This window comes from Rhopalosiphum maidis, chromosome 4, assembly GCF_003676215.2.
Source record: "Rhopalosiphum maidis isolate BTI-1 chromosome 4, ASM367621v3, whole genome shotgun sequence".
In the NCBI taxonomy this organism is placed as follows: Eukaryota; Metazoa; Arthropoda; class Insecta; order Hemiptera; family Aphididae; genus Rhopalosiphum; species Rhopalosiphum maidis.
In genome coordinates this window covers 52,880,528-52,903,948 of record NC_040880.1, presented here as the reverse complement: position 1 = coordinate 52,903,948, position 23,421 = coordinate 52,880,528, and the positions used below count along the sequence as shown (strand labels likewise).

The following is a 23,421-nucleotide window of genomic DNA, read 5'->3' as shown; positions in this document are numbered from 1 at the left end:
TATAATTGACTTGGTTTTCTAAAGATAAAAATTTATCACTTTTTTCTTATTTTCCACCATGACGTATAGGCGACATTAATCCCTTTCACTACGCCACTATATACGTATACATACAACATACATTATAGTTACTAAAAAATATAATATTATTAAATCTTTATGTAAGCAGCTAGGAAAAAGGTTCTCATCAAACTTTAAAATTCTATAATTTATAAGTGATGGAAAACGGAAAGCTGGACCGTAGCAAGGGTGAGGCGACACGTCTTATGCAATTTTATTCCCTGCTGTTTATTTATTTTTTTTTGTTTGGGTAACCCAGAGTTGTATTCAGGCACAGAACACTTAAGACTTTAAGAGCAGTCTTATAAAGTATTCACATACAGGTATTTGGAAACTAGTATTTAAATACATTTTGAAGTATTTTTATGGTATCAAAATACAATTTTTTTAAATATTTTTAAGTATTCTGAATAAATTTTAGAAATATTTTCATACTTAATACTTGTATTTAAATATTATAAATAAATCAGTTTTATCAATTTCTTATAAAAATAAATAGTAAAATGTTAAATATTAAAAAAAAAATTCAGATAAAAATTTCGAAAAAAATTGGCTTTATAAAAGAACATATTTTAATTGTTTTGGGCCAACATGCTATTATCTTTAAAAATCTTCAGAAAATTGATTGTAAAATGTTTAAAATGTACAGTATTAGGTAGGTACTTAATAGATACCTATGTAGATTTGTAAAAATTAAAAAAAATACTTTGTGAGTATTCATAAAATACATTATTTTATAAGTATTTTAAAAGTATTTTTAATACTTTTTTATGCGAATACACTAGTATTAAAAAGTATTTAATACTTTTTTACAAGACTGCTGAAGAGACATACTAGATAAGTAAAAAAGTAAATTTCAAATAACGTTTGCACAAAAAGAGTATAAATTATTATGAGATTTATTTTTTATGTATCAATTAAAATGAATTTTAAAATAAATACTAGTTGACTACTTCTCTAATTAACAAATATATAATAGTTTAACATTTTCAAAATGAGATTTTTTTATTTTTTTTGATGGAAGGGGCGCATGTACTCAAACTTACCTCAGGCGTTAAATGAGTTTGTTACGGCTCTGTCGGAATGTTCGTTTTTGGCGGTAACTGGAAACACTAATTTATATTAGGTATAGGTAGGTATGTTGAATATATTTTTTAAATAATAAGTAAACTTTTTTTTATCATTATTATATTTTTTAACACACTTCTCACCAAATCTTGGCTTGGCAAAAAAGAATTCTCGGTCTGAAATGTTGACCCAGTCAACACATGGTCGTTATGATTATAAATAAAAATAAAATTGATCGTTAATCATCAAAAAAATTAAAAAATGTTTTTATGAAGTCAGAATTATAACAAACTTTGTCAAAATTGAAAAAATTAGCAAAACAATATTTGTAGTGAATGTTACACTAAGTTTTTTGTAAGTTTTGCCAACCTTAAATTAGTTATATTGTAAAAGTATACATTTTTTTGACACTAAGAGGATGTCAGCGTAGTATTTGTTATCTCTCTCTAACCAAGTAACCAACGCGAAACATAGCAAATTGTATGTTCACAATATAATGACTAGTGACTACCTATATAGACTATAGTCTATAACCATATTAATTTCTCAAATTAAAGTGAAATAACCTCTTATAAAATTTAAAGTTAAAAATATTATTTATGGCATTTCATAAGCGTGTTTTATTATATTTTAATTTTAAAGCGGGTTATGAGTATTTTGAGATTGTAAATTATTTATAAATCTTAAAAAACTCAAACTTAATAACTCGCTTTAAAATTAAAATATAATAAAACGCTTATGAAATGTTCTAGATAATGTTATTAACTTTAAATAGGTCAAAGAAAGAAAACAAATAGTGCGCTAACATCCTCTTAAATGTTTATCCGTAAAAACATTTTTTTATTATAAGTCAAAAATGAATAATAGAAAATACTTGAAATTTTCACAAAATGTTTTTATTAGTTAACTATCATTTTCTTTGCATGTATTAGTGTATTACTGTATAACTAATAACATTTACCCCCTCCCCCCTTGTCATTAGCGGGCCCCTGACGGGCCGGTTATGTGCTAGTTTTTGACTAGGTATATGTTTATATCACGAAATATACTTAGTGAATAGTGACATTATAGGTTGACAGACAATTTCTACTAAGAATCGTTTTTCGTATACAATGATTAGTGCCTACCCGTTACCTAACAATAATTTAATTTAAATTTAACATACGACACCTAAAGAGCGGTACCTACACACTTATTAGTTAGGTACTATACCTACATTTTTTTCTTAATGTTATTTACATATTTGTGTAGTTACTTGCTGTAATATTTAATATTGTTACTTGTTGGTCATTACTCATTATAAGATAAGCATTTATTAATAAATTACAATATTTAGGTATGGTGACATGTTTAACAGATGAATCGTAAATGATTTTAATCTGATGGTTGTAATAATATGATTAATATGGCTTTCATGAATGAAAATAGTTATTATATTGTAGTATCGTACAATGATTGCTTATTATGATATAGGTATTATTAATAATAGTAGGTATATCATTAATCATAATGACATAATAGTACATCAGTGACGTACACAGGGGGTGTTTTGAGTGTTCAAACACCTCTCGAAATTCTTGGGTTTTTGCATGATTATTTACTTATTCATTTTTAATGTTAATTTTGTTATATCAATGTTTGTATTTAAAAAAAGTATCTTAAGTATAGGTACCTAACTTTTATAATTTTTTTTTGTTTATTTATTAAAAAAAGTTCTACTTTTCAATAACTGATTTTCAAAAACACCCCTCGAAACATTTTTCTGCATATGTCCCCGTAGTACATAGTATAATAGTATATCATATATAGTATATAGGACCTGATTTAGGGTAGAATACGGCGAACCGGGGGGGGAACTTTCACCCGAAGTTTTGGTCGAGGGTCGTTAAAAATTACTAAATTACAGTGGCATAATACAGGGGGGGGGTAGAATTCTAAGAGGGCGCTAATTTTATAATTTGCTCCGTGTAAAAAATATGATAGATCCGGAAAAAATGTAAGTATATTAAATATAAACATAGGTAGGTAGGTACTGAATAATAAAATATTTTATCCATAATATATATATGTTACGGGCAAAGTGGGGTAGTCAGGAATTGTGCAACAATGACTGGACATCGTGCACAGTGCCCATTAATTTCGAGTAAAGTAATCAGTTAGTATAATTGTTTACTATTATGACCGGTCATTCTATAACAATATCTGGACAATTTGGATTGCCCGACATAATTTTGGTCAATGTAAAAATGTACTGTATAATGTATGTAGAATTTTTAATACGCATTGCTCAATGATGAGGTACACTCAACACCTGTTACACAAGTATATAACTGTATGCTATAGACCAGTGGTCTTCAACCGGTGGGTCGTTTTAAAGTTTTAAAATTGGGTCGCGATAAGTCTTCTTTTTACCAATTTTAAGCAGTTTTAGATTTTTTACAAAGTTTATATGGATCGCGAGTCCAAAGTTGGACTACTAGGTTGAAGACCACTGCTATAGACTCCTTCTAAATATTATTGTAATTTACCATAGGTACAAAGGTTGAAGAAATATTTGAAATTATAAATGAAAATCATTTAAATATTGGACACGGAGGGCGTAATCGAATGATATACGACATAAACTTGATGTATAAAAATATTACTAAGAAAACTACAATGTTATATCTACATTTGTGTATAACATGTCAAAAAAAAGGAAGCACTATAAAAAAAGGTTTTGTTATACGACTAATCCTCTCCTCTGAAAAGAATTTACGTTGCCAGGTCGACTTGATCGACATATAAGCTCAGCCGGTAAACGGATAAAAAGTCCCCGGAAAAAAAGTTTCCCGTTGCAGTATAAATAAAACAATATTTCTATTATATTTGTTATTTTATTTATACAATAAATTGGGTTGACAAATCTTATCTGTAGATAGTACATGACAATTAATTGACAAAATCTATAGTTTGACAGTTACAGGCAGTACCATATACAGGTATATCTATCATATGTAATAATTTGTACGCGAGTGTAGTTTAAGTGTTTAACCATGGAACTTCTTAAAACAAACAAGGGAAATGATAAAATTGCACTAGACGGGTATACTTATACTATAAAAAAGACATGCCAAAGTATAATTTGATGGAAATGTTCCAAAAAATCGTCCATGAAATGTTCAGCAATATTAATTACTGATTTGGAAATTACAAAAATCATACAATTTGAAGTAGAACACTGTGTTAGTGCTAATAAAGGTGCAATAGGAGCTATGAAAATTAAATAAAAGATAAAGGAATGTTCACTTGAGACTTGTAACAACCCAGGACAAATTTTTGCCCAAGATGTACAAAGTGTACCAAAGGAGGTATTAATTGAATTACCATCCGAAGATTCAATAAAAAGAAGTATTCGTAACCAAAGAAGCAGTTTAAACGCAAAAAAACTAAAAAGTCTACAAGAACTTGTTATTGAAAGTAATTTGCATTACCTATTATTAAAATAATTTATAAGTGGCTTATAAGTAACTGTTAAAGTTGAACATTTTATAAATTTTTAGCTATAAAATTGTTTTTAAATTTTATAAATTATGTCAAAATACGAACTTTAAATTTTTATAAAAAAAAAACTGAATTTGAAACTGAAAATGTTCGTAAATAACAATGGTGAAAATGTCATGTATCGGTCAGTATTTTACGAGGGGTAGATATCTAAATAAATGCATTTTTATATTTTTTAAATAATATTATAAGACATAATTTATTAAATTTTTAATTATTTTATTATATTGTACCTATTTAATTTAGTTGTTTGATAATTATCTTCAACAAAATATGTATAATGTATGTAATCTATGAGCTATAATGTACCTATCTATTTAGATTATAAATACCTATATGATAAAAGACTGAATTTAAATCAAATATTAATCAATAAAAATAATAAATTTAATAGATAGGTACCCAGTAACAACTCAAAATTCAAACACATTATTTGATAATCTGCATGAATTACAAAAACAACACTTAACAAATTCCAATACAACATTAACAACAATTTATTGCTTGTTTTACACACATTTCTAAATAATTATTATTTATAATAGACATAAATAAATTACCTAAAATAAATTAAAATATTAATAATAATAATAGATGTTTTAAATCAATTAAAAATGGTAACTTTTAGTGAAATATTACAAATAATGTGTTAAATATTAAAATTAAAAAATGTGTAGTACTTAAATTACTCATTTAGGTGTACAATTTATTATATTATTACAATTACTATCTGGAATATGAATATTTGAATATTCATATTATTAATACTTAAATAAATTAAAATATAATACTAGTTAAAATTCAAACTGATTAATTTAATTTCAATGGTCATTTCACATTTTTATATATTAGGGCATGTCTAATATAAATTTGAAAAATTGGTTAAAATTAAAGTTATACTGTTTTTGAATCTAAATAATATATATATTAATAGATTTGTTTAAACTCTTAAAATTCTATTTGCATAATATTATGTACATAGTCACTGAGGAGTTAGTGGATAAGATGCGGAATTTCCTCTCTCACTATAAACATCAAACATAATTTTGAAAATTGTAACCTTTATTATTGTTTAAATAAACATTTTATTGATGTCAATACCTCAGTAATTTTTTTTTTATTTGTTGTGTTTTTTATAGCTTGCAAAGAATAAACTTTTTTTTTGATTTTATTAAGTCCTGATAAATTTTCTAAGGGTGCTCACTAATATGCACCTTGGTCATCATGTCAAAATTATATTATAAACATCAGTCAAGGTTAGTATTAAAATAGAAAAAATTACCAATGATTAATGAACAAATAAAAAGTACAAATCATGCATAACGAATTATACCCTCTCAAAAAAGAATAATCACTTTTCATGCATACTGACAACTCCAGTAGTAGCGAATCCAAAATTCGCTCATCTTGCTAGCTGACAGTTTTCCGAAGACATTTACAACTAATATTCATAATTAGTATTATTATTATTATATTTAATTTGGGGACCACCCAATAGTATAGATCATTGGTGCGTAAATGGACAACAATTAATCAACAGATTGATTATTCTCTTTTGAGACTGGGTAAAAGGAAATCAATGTTTTAGGGATCTATAGTGAATTAATTCATTAAATTTTTAATAGTTTTTTATGCAACCCAGTATTAGAATATTTTATTAAATAATTGAATAAGCTATTCATGATAGTTTTCAACAATTTAATAGATAAACTATTATAAAATAATTCAAATAATAAGTTATTTTAATTTGTATATACATCAAAAGTACTTTCTGTTTTCATAAAATTTGCAATGATATAATAATAATTTTAAATTATGGTTGAGTTCTACTCATTGTAATCATTAATTATTATAATTTATCTCTTCAAACCCCAATCAAATTGAATATAATAAATACCTAAATAATATCTCAATTAAATTTAAATAAATTAGATAGTATCATAAAAGGTTATTAAGTGGTTATTATTGGTTACTTTACATTTAAAAATGTTTTTAAGAGTTTAATCAAAACTATTAAAGTTACTTTATCCATGTATTAAGTTCATATATAGTATACTATAATAGGTATGTATTTTTGTAAATAATTTAACTGTACATTATTTTATTCAAGTTATAAACTATATCACATATATGATTTCAAGAAAACTAGAATTTCAGTTATGTTAATTGTGAAGCGGGTTTAGATGAAGTTATATAAATTAAAAATATATTAACTTGTAAAATAAATTTTAGTAGAAGGAAATTGTTAATGAATGAATAGATAAATGTTCTAAATCTGACATTATAATATATTCTTAAAAAGATAAAGAATATTTTTGAGATAAACATTGGGAAAATAAATAACTGATCTGGTTTTCTCTGATAAAATTTTTCTAGTGGATTACATGTACCTATGTTAAAAAAACATGAGCATACATTAAATCAGGTTCAAAGGAATCAGCTAGTAATAAATATAAAAATTAAATATATCACCTAAAATATTATTTAGTTGACTAACAAGGCATCGCAAATTAACATAATATATCACTGATAATAACAATTAAAAATTATTAATAGACTAATTAATTATGCAATAAAGTTAATATCACTTTTTTTAAAACACAAGTGAAAAATCACTTTGTGCTGTACAATTATAAATAAATATCCAAAATAGAATTTGGAAATTCATTTACAATGACTTGATTTTGAATCAGTCATACCAGATTTTGATATTTCAGTAGCATCCCTAGATTGATAGAAAAGTATATAACCAGTTTCTGATGATTTCTGTAAGTCTGATGTGAGACCATAGAAATCTTCAATAGCAGATTGATCAATTTTCTATTTGAAAAAACAAAATACCAATTAAAATTGTATAGTTATAAAATAAAATCATTAAATCTTACATCAACCATATCATCATCAAACAGTAGCCAAAAATCATGACTTTTAACTATGCTAATGTAATGACCTCTATTTGGCCCACTGCCACAATGTATAACTACAGCTACAAGATTGTACATTCGGTCTGGATTAACAGCATCATCAGACTATAAAATTATTGTTATTGTTATCTGATGTCAATAATAATATGATAATTAAAATGTATAATATGCAGATAAAAAAAAATAATTACCGTATTAAATAACCTAAGTTCTAAAGGAAATACAACTCTATGAGATACTTTTATATGCCTATTAAATTGTTCCATATATTTGAATCTTTTCAAATGCAATGCCAATATCATAGGTAATTTTTTGACCCGCATACATTTCTAAAATATACTTAATATATTACATGTCTTAGATAAAAAAAAAAAAAATTAATTATTACCTGGGCTTCTTGATAGCTACAGCAATTGTCACATTTAAATTTATTATCACTACAAAGCATTTCTGTATTACTAAAACAACGTAAACAATGTGTAATACTAGTATTTTGGTCTATATCTACTTGGAGGTCAAAAAAGTCTTCATCTTTACTGCTGACCTATAATAAATATATAAGGCTTAGTTGAATTTAATAAAATTATAATACACCTACTTCTTCACAGTTTAAACATCTAGTTTCACTCGTTAGTATTCCTTGAAATATTTCATGCACCCAAGTTGGATCTTGGTTATGACTACTTGAGCTAGTAATGCTATTAGTAGTTGATTCTCCATCAATAATATTATGTGTAATTGATTTAGATTTACCGTTACAATTAGCTTGGCTACGTTCAGCTTTATACATAATTTATAATTTATTATTATAATTCTAATACATTTTTAATGCATAAATAATTTATTTTACTTACAAAGAATGATCTCATTAATATGATTTATAAGGAAGTTTAAAAATTCATGAGCATCTTGTTGCATATAGTTATTGAATTCTTCTGTAAATTAAAAATAAATTCAGATGTACTAATTATTTAAAAAAATTTTAAATGCATACATAAATATCAAATAATTATTTACAATTAAAAATAATTTTTTATTGGTAATAATATATTTTAATATTAACTAAAATTAGATTAAGTAGAAATAATATTAATATTTGTTCCTGTATTACCTTTCTCTTTTCTAAGTCTATTAATAAACTTTTTTGGGGCTATAGACCCAACTTTTTTTTTTTGAGTTGCAATACTATGAAATAGATCAGCTAAACATGTGAGTAATGTTTCTTTATTCCTTTTATTACGAGCTTTATATTCTAATACTCTGTCTCGAAATGGTTTACAAAAATAAAGAGCTTGAAGAACTGAATTACTGTAGCATGTATTTCCAAACTGAAAAAATAAATAAATTTGTTTATTAAAATAATTATGTGGGTTTTTTGTATATAATTTTAAATACATAGGTATATTAATACTGGTTTAAATAATTTATTACTTTTTACAATTACTATTTAAGTTGGGGTGAATTATAAAATTATTAATATCATAAAAAAAATATCATGTGGTTAAAATTATGTTTGTAATGAGCTCAATAATTTTAACAGACCAACAAAATTTATTCATAGACTGATTAAAATAATTTAATATAATATATAAATAATTTAAATACAGATAGTCTAATATTGTATTTTATTATGCACAGAAATAATTTAACAATTAGATCCATATAAAAGCAATCTAGATTCAATACACTTGTTATCAATATTCAATACCAAGACATTATCAATTAAAAGTAAACCAACTTTATTCTTATAAATTGACTAAAAATATGATAAAATTAGTACAATTATATAACTAGAAAATAAAACAATTACATTAAGATTTCAGAAATATAATGAGGCATGATTTTTAAGTATAAAGTAAGAAATGGATTGTTAATACCTTATGTTATTTATTTTATTATTAAGCCATATATTATCACTGTCATGAAAAAACTGATTAAACAAAATATTTTCTTATTTAATTTCAAATTTATTCAACTCCTTATTTGTTTTCCACTTAATCACTTTTAGACTTTAGCAAAACATTATGTAAATTGCTAGCTACCATGCAAAAAGTAGCCGTAGAAAAAAAATAACAATTATTATAACAATGATTATCTTACATTAACTAAACCAAAATAATGCTCGTTTGGAGGAAATTGATCTGATCCAATATCTCTCTCTAGTTGTGACACATTACCACCCTAAAATACAACAAAATATTAAAAAATTTAAAAAAATACAATTGGCTGGTTATAATACTAAAGTTACTTTAATTGTATAATTTTTGTTCAAAAACACATTTACATATTGTGTATAATCAGCTATATAGCTTGTAAGTACTGTAATTAAACAAAAATTTCCTAAATATTTACCTAATATGGCTGATCTATGATTATAACATCTTAATGATGACACATTAATATACATTTAAATAATGTATTTTCATTAATATATTAATTAACTTTACCACAAAACTAGTTATATAAAATTAAGATTATTTGTAAAAAATATACAATTTGTATACACTTATAAGATTAAAAAAATCTATTTTATCAATATTTCATATTATAAATTGCCATTTGTTTCCAGAATTGAAGTTAATTTAAAATTTAAGTTTTTGAAAATATATGTAATTAATAGATGCATTTAAATTTAAACAAAATCCAAAGTAATAATTATAATACATAATTAAAAATAAATATTTTGTTTCAAGAAAAAAATTGAAATAATTTACAAGAATATTCAGATAGTATCAATAGTACTGTTCAAAGTACTTGAATTAATTAATAAAATAAAATATTTAACACAAACATTACCATATTACAAGACAACTTTTCAATCAAGCCATCACTAAAAAATACATTTTAGCGCTTTTTCTGAAAACCGAATACATATGTCTGTAGATTTTACATTGCACTAAAAAAAAAAAAATAAATGCAGTACAAATTAGTCGTATTTTAATAAGAATTCAATTGCATACTGCATAGCGGAATGTAAATCAAAAGGACTTGACGAAATTAATAAAATATTTTTAAGTGCATACTGCATTTGCTCTTCACAGTCGTGTCGTCCGTCTTATCGAATATTGACTATCGACTTATCGCTGTTAATCAACTATCACGTAACAAGATAAACACGCCGACGATTGAAAGTCTTATGCAGTGTGGTAAACGAGATTTTGAAAGACGGTGGCATAGAATCATCAGATTACAGTCGTACCACACACTACACCGGGGTAATATATTTGCGTCGTGATACCGTAATACTCCAAGGTGCCGTCATCGGCGCTGATGCACTAGGGACAATTATTCGTCAATGCGTTTAGTTTTTGCCGCGTTTAGTTAAATTTACCCGTTCGTTTCGAGCGCACTGGTGGTGCCTTCCTTCCTATGTTTTCTCTCGTTCGCGTGATTTGTGCGTATTCCGCAAATGCTGATGGAACTGTTCAAAGTTATTGATACTTAACTAATTGTGTTATTTATTTGATGAAATCCCGACGAATTAAATTGCTGTGCGTTCGTGGAGTTATTTAGAAATACATATTGGATTCATTCATAGCCTATGGATCATAGGTGTGTTGTGTATACAGTCGACTGCAAATAGGTAAGTTATGGAATATAAGCTTATACTTTATTTATTATGACTATGAGTTTAAAAAAGCAATGGTGGATTTATAAATTATTATTTACTGAGACAATCGAAAAGAATCAATATGTTAGTAGGTGTATTATTCATATTTTTTTTTGTTAATTATTTAATTAATTGCAAATGTAGATGTAATACATATTACTCATTACTGTACCTAATAGAAAATTAATTTATAGAGTAGGTAGTAGGTACCCACCAAAAATTATTAAAACCTATATCGGCTAGGTATTGCACCTATATCATATTTAGCCAACTTAAATGATTAATGGTGCATATTACCGGGTATGATATATAGATTCATATTCATATATACCTAATATAATTATGCTGAATGATACAGCCATGCATGCTATAATTATTAATTATCGCCTATTAATGTTTATAATTTAGTTAGAGTAACTTACCTGCTTAACGCCAGATTAAAATAATAAGAAAATAATGACAATGTGTTTAAACATTTAAATACATAATTTCCCTTGGCTGTTGCTATTTTATTAATTATTAGTGTATTACGGATTTTACGTTATAATTTATAACTAAATGTTATTTTTTTATTATCTGAATTCTAGAAATTACAATGGAACTTTAATCAAATTTTTTATTAATTGTTAATTTATATTCAATATTTATTAAAAGTAATAAGAAATAATGCAATTTATCACGAGTATGTTTTAGTTACACAGTTTGTTAGTTTGTAACCATAATAAAGCCACATTGGTCAGTATAAAATATAATTCATCAAGATTTGAAACTTTTCACCACTACGTATATTAATAGGTACTTATTTACTATGTACACGTTGAAATTTTTAAAATATTTATTTTACGTACCTATTCACAGTTTATTTGTCACATCGTTCGGTATAGGCAGTTTCGTGTATATAGACTACGGTATGAGGGGCGGCTCTAGAGGGAAGGGGCTAGGGACAGCCTCCAGGCCCGTATTTCTAAAAAATTGTTTATTGTAAAAAAAAAAAAATTATAAATAAAAAAACATATTTTACTATCAACTATCATAGACACGTACGAGTATGTGGATAGAGGTACAACGGTATGTACCTGATATCTATATTATGTATATTATGAAGAACCTATAATAATAAATCAATATAAAATATATATACTATGATATTATTTTACTATGTTTAAAAGATTAATTGCGTAGCTCACATTTCTATATGGATTACAGAAATACCAAGAATAATAAGAAAAATTAAAATTAAGCCACCCCTCCTCCTAACAAAGTCTCTGGAGCCGCCCTGAATATATTGTCATTTTACTGCAGGTTGTAGGTATAATAAGAGTAGGAGCTAAATAAAATATTGTACGTTATATATCATTGATTATAAAAATTATAAATATTTATAATCAATGATTATAGGTACCTATAGCTTGTCAAAAGAAGTAACCCGTTGGTGACTTTTCCTATTTGTGTCTTTTTGTTTTTTTTTATTAGTTGAACAAATTTCTAACTATATTTGATAATTTTTAATAAACCAAATAAATCATTTAAACACGATTGTCTGTAATATAGTATCTGCCTATACTATAAATTGTAATAGTATTATGTGGAAATTTAAATCTAAGACAAACCAAATAAGTATTCATATAGGTACCTAGTAGTATATAGATATAGAAGCAATAGGTGTAGGTATATTGGTATTAACTATTAATGATATTCATATGTTTACTTTATATTAATTAATAATATTTATAATATAACATATATGATAATATGAATAATATGATATTTATCAAGAAAAAAATTAGTAATTTAATAGACTAAATAATAATTATAGAAATAATATTAAAGGTTATAGACTTTATTGGATATTATTAACTATTACATTTTTTTAGACGGTAATTAATAATTAATTACCCAACTTTAATTTCAAGATAACGATAAATCATAAATGTTTGTATTCGAGTCCATCATAACGTCACTTATTACTAAATGGATTATTGCTTTTAACATTAAAATTATTACTTTCAAAGCATTCATATATATATAAGCATAATATATAGCAAATTTTGCTGTATAAAATCAAATCATTTTTTATAATATAAAAATAAAATGGATATTATCGGAAATTTTACATTAGTAGATTACAAAATTATATTATCTACGATCTTATTTTTAAATTATACATTTTGTACTTACCTATTTAAGTAAGGTTAGCCTAGTCCCTAGGTTTTCCTAAGTTATCCCTAACACAGTTCATACCTGTTTATTAATAATAATAATATATGCAGGCCCGGATTAATACAATCGTAGGCCCTTGGCAAAGCCGTAGCTGGAGGAGGGTCCAGGGATCTGGACCCCTCAAGATTTTTTTAAAAATAGAAATATTTTATAGTGATGAATAAAGTTAATTGACTATAATATTTCAGTATTTATATTAAAAAAAAAAATGTTGACCCCCCCCCATCAGAAATTTTTTTTAGTTGCAGCCTTGGCTCTAGGCACAGTGCTTTTAATTCCTATGCGCTTATACAGCACTGCAGTGTCCAGTATTTAAATGGGTATAAAACCTTCTGTTTAGGAGAGGAAGTGTTGAATTTTGATGTTCATCCTTTAAAAACAAAAAAAAAAATCAAATCTAAACTTTTATATGATAATAATTTTAATAAATCTAAAAACAATTAATTTTACTCAGTCTACAAATAATAGAAAATTAAATTGTGAAAACCACAAAAAAAACTTATTTTACGCCAATTTGAATATTTCTTTATCCCTCGTATTTAAGTATTGAACAAGATAATTGTAACAAAAGAAATAGTAACCACACATTTTATATTTATAGGCCCTAAAAATGTTCGTAGGCCCTAGGCGCAGTGCCTATTCGCTAATACGGCCCTGAATGTATGCAAGATAGGTACCTCAGTTATGCATTTTAAACATCTTTATAGCATTCGTTCGTTGAAAATTGAAATTATGTTTAAGCAATAAAAATACTAGTTTATATTGATTATTATGATTCGATATAAGTAAAAACAGAAAAGTCGATTATGATGCAAGAATAATTATATTATATTTATACTACAAAAATTGTTTCAATCTCCAGATGATAGATGCTAAAATTTTTTTGACTGAGTGTCGTGTCCATGCGTTATATAGAATATATGTGATTATGTAGTTACAAGGCCAGTTTCAAACATTTTGCACTACAGAATATTTTATTATAATTTCGTAAAATGTTACAATATTTAAAAATAATTTACCAATAGTAATACATGTAATATATTATAAAATATTCTTAGAAATATAGGCAGGGTGACACATTGTTTTTGCTAAGAATCATTTTTCGTATGCAATGGCATATCTTTGAATTTAATTATAACACAATATACATAAATTATTATTCATTATAGTAGTGATTAGTTGAGTGGAGTAATAAAACAAAATTTTGTGTGTTATTTCTAAGCCACTACAAGACTATGCCTACACCGTTCGTTAAAAAAATTTATACATAGATACTAGTAAGTAATAATAAATAAGTTGTAATTTATTAACTACTAGTTCAATATACTGATGTATTAAGATAGTCAGCTAAATATTCTTCTAGGAAGTATAAAATTTTAAATCTACGATGTCATTCAAAAAAGTAAGAATATTAAAAATTGATAACGATAAATTATTTTTTGAAATAATAATGAGTATCCGAGTATCTGCTTAAATGAATCACCTTGTATACTCGAAATCAAATTAGACGATGGAATTAAATTCTTTTTGATTTTAACTACTAGTTTTACACTTTCCAGAAATTCCTTTAATTATTTTATGTATTTTATGGCCATACATTTTAATAGTATTTACTATAGAAAGTAAGAGAAAATGTGATGATTGTAAAGTGAGTGTCAATTAAGTTAGTGTAACTGAAAACCGATATAGATACAATATAATATAATGTTTCAAATAATACTTATATATTATTTATTAATTTTATATTTTTATTATTTGTATGTGTAATATAAATTCATAAAATTAAAATAACAAGTTTTGCACAGAAAATCGTAGTGGGAAAAGGTATTGATTTATTTAAAATTGTATATATTTTGTTTTTCTAATGTTTCTTTTAGTAAATATTCAAAAGACAAATAGAAGATATTTCAATATTTTTCCATGTATAGGTACTCTTGTTGTAATATTATTTTATTTATTAAACTTAGAAATAGATTATAATTTATGTTCTCGTTATGTTACTATTTCGGAAATATACAAACAGTTATTCTTTTAAAAGTAAACTCATATTTTTCTCAAAAAGTAGTAACGTCTACAAAAATAATTTTAACTTATTGTACAAAAACACTTATGAAAAATAAATATTTTTTATTATAATTTTGAAGCATTTATTGGTACTTTGGTTTGTTATAGCCTCGCCACCAATTCGTAAAAAATTCATCACCTCGCCATCAAGCGACATTTCTTCAGTAATAATTAATCTAAAAAATCTAAAATTTCAATATTGACGATCGATCTTTCTCTTTCCCTTTTTAGCCTTTGATAATAAATTTAAGCTATGTATTGTTGAGTCTGATAAGAAATATTGAGTTCTATTTATAGAAAAAAGGTAAACATTTAGTATAAAAATTTTTATTTTTAATTTTATTATGTTTGAATCTTGTTAGTATGTTTTCGACTTGTCTCTATATTATATCTAATTGTAATTTATAGTGGATACCTATCTTATAAACAGTATTAGCTTATTTTATTCGAATAACATAAAGAGCTATAACTCATCACAAATAAACTTTAGATACTTATAAATAATTAACTATCCAGTCTATCCACCCATTGTAATCTAAATTTTTGCGTATTTAAATTCTCATTTTCAAAAAAATATTTTGCTTCAGAATATATGAAATAAGCTAAATATACTGCCGTACCTAATATTTCAAAAATAATATAAATTGTAATTATAACTTAAAAAATGTAAAATAATATTCTAAAAACGTAAAAATGCGAAAATAATTAAATTCAAATAATACGAATCATAATTAATAGTTGTTATATTTGACCTTAATATAAAAGTGTATTTAAATGATTATTTACATGACTTCAGAAATGTTTTATATTTATAAAAATACTAATAAGAAATTGTTCACAATCTTACAAAACATGTTGTCTGACAATAATCATTGTTCCTATAATCACCATATTCTGAATGATGTCGCATTGTGTGCATATCACGTAATCTTTCATGTTCGTCAGCAAAATAGTAACACTTATAGCAATGCGTATTATGATATTCCTTGTACATGAATCACATCTGCAAATGTAATAACATGGCTATATATATACTTTAATACTATACCTGCAGTCACACCTGCAGGAAAAATATTTAGGTATATTAACTGTTTCATAAAAATAAAAGTTATATTAGTTATATTGTTATAACTTATAATATATACGTATAAATATATTACCCCCTAGTTAAATACCTTATATTTAATTAATTTCAGACAACTTCATGAATATAATAAAAAATACTAAAATTTTTTGTATAAATAACAAATTATGATATTTTTTTCTTTTTATCTGCTAATCGTGTAGGTATTGTATACATTTTTATCAAACAAATATTTTAATAATATATGTATCATATCTATAGAAGATAATATTAAATAATACATAACCAAATCTCATAATATATAATACGTTTAATTATTTATTTACTGATTTATCATGACAAAATATTCAATATTTAAAGTCTAATACAATATAGTATTATTGAATTATTTGATTTACAATAATTAATAAGCGATGCAGCTAAAAATAGACAGTCATCACCCTTAGCAATACAATTTGGAAAAAAGGTATTTAAAATTTTTAAAAATTAATAAATTAGAAATACAAGCAATTTACGTATGAAGAATAATTCTATTACATCTTTTAAATTTGAATTTCCTTTAAATATTATAATAATATTTGTATTTATAGTAGCTTTGTACCAATATTATAAATGTATGGTTATACAATCACTAATTATTGTTAGCTTATTAAATTAAACGTAATTTGTTATTTGGTAATATGAACTTTTTATACAATATTATTATTATTATATCTAGGTAAATTGTAGGCTTATCATATCATATAAACAGGAAGATGTTTTCAATGCACTAACTTAAATTTATTTGAGACAGCAAATTAGTTTCATAACATTTTTGCTATTTTTTTTTACACCATATGTGCTATCCAACCTTGTAAATGACCACGTTGATTATTTTTGCATACTTCCGCTATTTGTATAGTATATGATGTATATTACTATAATGTACCTTCATTGATTATAAACTGTTATTGTTAAACTAGATAAATCTGTCGCCGGTAAAATAACAATGTATTGCAAAACTATAGGACAGTGCAAGGCATTCGCAAGCCACAACAATAAAAAATATTTAATAGAGATATAAATATATAATATGTATATTTGAAATAAACTAAATAATTGGCCAAACAGAAAATAGAAGCACATAATGACACATTGTATGCACTTTATAAATTTATAGTTTATACATAAATCATATCTACTGCTGTTGGTTCATTTTTAATTTTTAAGCATGATAAAGTAATAACTAATATGTAGTTAATTAAATACATTTATTAATTTTATCTATTAACTGTAGATATGTATTTTATGTATGTATAATAAACTTTTTCATATTTAGTAATTTATATACTATAAGTATCAAAAATATGATATTATTTCAAGTAAAACATTGTTAGAATGTTCGTGGCTTCGTGCCTAATCATTTAATTGAAATCCATTTACGCCCGATTACCTACAGTAACTGGTATGCCTACATTAAAATCTACACAACTTTAAAATTATATCACGAGTAAAATAGCTACTAATTATAATCACACAAATATAATGCCAAAGTCTATTGTTTGCATCACGAACGTCCGCTAAATCTACATAAATTATATTTTATAAAATTATGATAAAATAAAAATAACAATGTTTTATTATAAACCTAGGTCATTAATTAAAAAAAAGATGATAAATCAAATACATATGAAATATTAATTTTAATTTTATTTTTAATACATTTCTAGGTTATAAACAATACTATATACTATATAATATGTACCTATTCATTATACTTAATACCTAGGTATCTATATATAATAATACATGCCTTATAAATTATAATAAATTACAAAAGTAACATCTGCTGAGCTTTTTTGCAATTCTCATAACATCATTAATACTATATTGTCTTTTTGCTATGCAGCCATACAGGGGATCTATAATATTAATCCACTTGATCCTGTTAAATTCTTTATTTCACTTTATTGATAATGGCTTGCTTTAGGGGAATAAGTGACTAGGGACACTTGTCAAGGGAAAACACCAAATGTCACCAATTCTATACACTGAAACTTTTACCCTTTATAATAGTGGACATGCATTGTAGACACGATTAGACCCCTCGAATCTCTAGTGGGGTCTTTCAAAATAATTGATTAGTATACACTCTATTAAAATATGAAACAGTTGAGCCGATCAATGGTTAAATTATTGATATCGTAAAATATTAAACTATAAAAAAAAAATGAATAATAGACACTGGATAACATTTGATTGCAAATTAAAATATTAATACAATTTACCTTAAATATATATATATATGTATAAATTCGATATCACACAAACATTTACGAATTTGAAAAAATTAAACGTAAATATATCATATATATGTAAATTACATTAACGTATGTGTGATATAAAATAAGTAGACACAAAACTATAAAAGTTACGATAAATGTATTTCAATACTAATACTCTGTAAATAATAAATAAACAAATATATAGGTAGATATAATATGTAATTGACGTATTATATGGTTCTAAATAGGCACTTCGCACTTGCTCGAAGCTCAAAAAAAATGATAGTGGTATAATATCCGCATTTTAGTTAATTATGTATTATAATTTATAGGATATGGTTATTTAATTTATATACTATATATTCATATCTACAATTAGGTTTATTCGATAAAATATGTTTAATATGATTAAAGCATATACGAATAAAATATACTCTTTTCGAACAATTTAAAATACAAGAAATTTTTAAGATTTTGCAGTATTGCCCTTAATTTTTCATCTATATATTTCTTAATAAGTCTTCTATTTAAAAAACAAATAGCCTATGAAGTTGAAGTTGTATTTTTAATACATGAAAATAAAATTAAGATCCAGTAAATACGTAATGTATATTTAACTATATAAATTATATAGATAGGTATATTAAAGTATCACTGTATTAGATATCTTTAATGATTTAAAATTAGTATACTAAATAGGTATACCTAGAAATAAATTAGTGGATCATTTATTCGTTTATAAACAATTTGTAAATTAAAAGTAAATAAATCGTAAAATGCTTTTATCATACCGTGTTTAAATAAACCTTATTACTCCACATTTTACTTTTAAATAATAATAGTATTATAATACCAAAGGATAGTTTACTCAAGCTGTTGAAGTAGTCCATTGGTTTTTTGGCATCATATCATTAAATTGGTCAATCATAAGTTGTTTATATGAACAATGTGTTAATGTGTATGATCATTAGCAAAATATTCTTAAAAGAGAATTATTAACAAAGTTGAATGTTCGATAAATGATCTTTATACTTTTAACTCTTTGAATAGATGTATGTGAAATCTCACTGGTTTGATAAACTAATAGTATAACATTGTTTACAATCAATTTTACATTCATTAATATTCCTAAATTATACTTAGACGATAAACTAAAACACAGTAGTCTGAGTGGTTGTGTGGTAATTATTAATTTTATAATTACTATTAATACATAATGAATAACCTTAATTTGTTTTTGTTGATATTATAATAAATTATCGTTAAGCAGTTAAGTTTTCATATTGGTCAATACATTTACATAATAAATTAAAAATTAGCATTTATTATGTTTTTAACAAGTTTTATTAGTTTTACTAACATTTTACTTCAAAATAAGCTTGAATTTGTACATTTTAATCGTGTTTTTCAATGATTTATTTTAATAAATTATCAGATTTTTAAAATATAAATCAACTAACTATATTATTATTCGCATGTATAGTATTTCTTTAAAAATATGATATTTATTATTCACTTAATTATGTTTACTGCAAAAATATAATCTTATAAAAATCATAGCGAGTAGGAAGTGTTTAAATCTATGTTATCAGTTTAAAAAAAATATGATGTATCTACCTTATATATATATATATATATAATAGTAATTTTACACCTAATGTTATAATAGGTGCATCGTTACCTTGTATGCGCTATAATAACGAATAGCAATGAAAAAAAAAATAAATGACTCAACGTCTGAGATATCACGAATAATATAATAATCACACATTCCAAAATGTGATTCAGTGTGTACAAGGAAAAAACGTCATGTTCATTCACTATTCCTAATCTATATAATAATATATAAGTACAACAGCTTCTTAAATATAAATAAATAACTATATTTTGATATAATGCTCGTATAATAGTTAATCATATAGAATTTAATTTTTTTTTTAATAAAAATTGTTATAATTCATTATTAGGTACCTTTATATTTTATAAATTATAATTCGTAGAATTTTAATTGAGTTTTGATACTTCACTTTAGTAGACTCACACTGTAGGTAAATTGAGCTATAATAATTTATTATAATATGATTTAGAAAAAATAAAAATTATATATTTATTGAATAATTTTATAACGCATTTATGAATTTAAACGAAAAATGGCAGTTATTTTGAATATATATATGTAGGTATATATATTATTATAATAAATTGTGCTGAACGAAGTCGTTGTAATTGTTGCGCAACGACGAAAAGTAAAAACTCTTCGGGTTTACACCCCGCCTGATGTATGGGTATATTTTAACTAAGACTGCGAAGACGAAACGCCATGGTCCTATCAAAGTCCCCAAATGGTAAGTATAACGTCAAAATGGCTTACATCACTCATGCACAACATACACGCGCCCACATACACATAATACGATACATAAACGTTATAGTGTACACACACTTGGATAGCAAATTACACGGTTTACACACTCGTCGCGTATACGCATGGAATGACTCACTATAATATAATACACATATATAGATATAACACTCGCGGACCGTTTGCGCGGGAACGTCACTGGACCGTAGGAGAAAAAAAAGTGTATTAATATGATGATGACTACGACGACCGCGACGCGTACATATTACTATTATGTATAATGTATATATATATATGGTATAACATAATATTATTTACTGCAGTTTGGCGCGTGCGGCGTAGACTCGCCGGCTGCTGCCCGTTGGGGCCACGCGTGTTGCCGTCGCGTCTGTTGCAGGCCTACGGTTACGCTAGACAGAGATCAAAACGTACGCGCATATGTGCTATTATATTATTGTTATCGTACGTATAGTGCGCACTACGTATAAAAGTAATTTATTATGCAGTCGTTGTACGCGCTTCGGTAGATCGAGTTCGTGGTCTCTTGAAACTGAAGAGATCCGACAGATGTGCGGTCGCATATACTTAATGTTTTGTACGTTTACGGTGGAAATTAATTCGTATGTGGATATTTTTGAGTATTAAATAATAAAATACGAGTATATTGTACGTATTATGGATAACCGTCAGTTACGTCGATTTTATGTAGTTAATAAGTAAAATAAGAACACGAATAAACATAGATTTCAAAATTTGCTAACACACCACACAAGAGATATTTTTTGTATTAGTGCAGCGTGACAGCGTGGGTGACCGTTCGAATTTAATATTATAAACACGCACACATTTATTTAAATTTTAAATATCAATGGGCGTAAAAAACAACACGCACAATCAATTTTGATTTTGTTGAGTTAACAATCGTAAAAACAACAAATATTTCATATACAATTACATGTCAATGTCTGTTTCTTATCGTTTGATATATAAATATAATATATATGACTGAAGATAATCATATTCTGTCAATATTATAGTTTTTATTAAATGTTATCTATTTTTTATTAAAATTATTTATATAATTTTACACAATAAATGTAATTGATACAAATGTATTATTGTTAACTGAATATTTTTTATTTCATCTTTTCATAAGAAATTATATTTTTTTTTTAGGTGTATTATTTTTAAGCATTGACGAGTTTGCGCAGTTTTATATATTTTCTAATTGTTGAACATTTCATAAATTATCATATTTGTAATCACATCATTAATACGTCTATAATCAAATTATTTATATTAAAATGTACATGTAGGATTTAAATTCAAATACTTACCTATTATCTATAGGTATGCCATGGAAATTGGCTATATCTATAATATATAATACATAAATGAGATAAAAAATCAACTAGTTGTATGCGTATATTTAATTTAATAGTTAGTTTAAAATTGTATTTAAATATTATATAATATAATACTATAATAGATGCATATATGTTATACATTTCATAATTAAGTTTATTTTTCAGGATGTTCGTAAATGTATTTATTTTTATTTCCATATAGTTGCTTATTATAAATCATATATTATATTTATATTTATATCCAGCGTTAAAATCACTGAGTTTGTTAAATTAGTGTTATTGGATTTTACGTTTTAAATTTCTTTATTATATAATATACCTCCCCCCTATTTTGTAATCGGAAGTAGGATACAATTCTGTTGCCGCGTAGATGGTTTACCATCGTATATATACATATATATAATATATATAACGTACGTATGAGTTTGTAACGGTTTTTCGCCCCATCGTGATTTGAGGGTGCGTGAGTTTGTAGGCCCCCTTTCAATTATTTGCCATAGGTCACAATGATTCCCAAACATACTTTTTGCTATATACTATAAATAATTTTTTTTTATACACCTATTAGAAAAATGGTTAATATTCATAATTATCTTAAAAATCAATGAAAAATATTATAGTTCAAAATAATATATAATATTAAATAAAAATATCTATTTTATTGGTTCAAAAACATAGCTGAACTTTTAAATCTTATTATTTTATCATTAGTTAAACACCACAATCATGTTTATTTACAAAAACATTTAGATAACTATTAAAAAGTATCTAACTCATAATTATATAAAATTGGATTATATGCTATTACATTTTACTAGTACTAAAACAAACCTGCAACGGGCGTCTTTATTATTA

The 23,421-nt window shown here is 24.9% G+C and overlaps 2 protein-coding genes across 4 annotated transcripts in view; one reads left to right on the top strand and one right to left on the bottom strand.

Annotated features, from left to right (window-relative positions):
- Positions 1–6,609: 6,609 nt before the first annotated feature.
- LOC113556868 (ubiquitin carboxyl-terminal hydrolase 46) lies at positions 6,610–10,725 on the bottom strand. 3 transcript variants are annotated; one of them, XM_026962071.1, is made up of 10 exons: positions 10,619–10,725; positions 10,392–10,491; positions 9,696–9,776; positions 8,707–8,923; positions 8,450–8,530; positions 8,194–8,375; positions 7,984–8,139; positions 7,787–7,924; positions 7,557–7,700; positions 7,336–7,491 (listed from the first exon to the last, which is right to left on the bottom strand). In XM_026962071.1, the coding sequence occupies exons 2-10, from the start codon at positions 10,392–10,394 to the stop codon at positions 7,336–7,338; spliced, it is 1,158 nt and encodes a 385-aa protein (XP_026817872.1). In that variant the 5' UTR covers positions 10,395–10,491; positions 10,619–10,725. The 3 variants fall into 3 exon arrangements, with proteins under 3 accessions (XP_026817873.1, XP_026817872.1, XP_026817871.1); XM_026962070.1 differs by having other exon boundaries at positions 10,556–10,678; XM_026962072.1 differs by having other exon boundaries at positions 6,610–7,491; positions 10,392–10,664.
- A 207-nt stretch (positions 10,726–10,932) lies between these two features.
- The window catches only part of LOC113556082 (protein inscuteable homolog), a 37,437-nt gene continuing 24,948 nt past the window's right edge, over positions 10,933–23,421 (top strand). The window contains exon 1 of the mRNA XM_026960815.2: positions 10,933–11,178. The gene's annotated coding sequence lies outside the window, so the exon portion shown is untranslated. The remainder of the gene's footprint in view (positions 11,179–23,421) is intronic.

Coding starts and splice junctions, on each gene's coding strand:
- LOC113556868 (XM_026962071.1), bottom strand. Junction 8,140..8,193: donor GATGTTTAAACTGTGAAGAA/GTAGGTGTATTA, acceptor TATTTATTATAG/GTCAGCAGTAAAGATGAAGA. Junction 7,701..7,786: donor AACTTAGGTTATTTAATACG/GTAATTATTTTT, acceptor ATAATTTTATAG/TCTGATGATGCTGTTAATCC.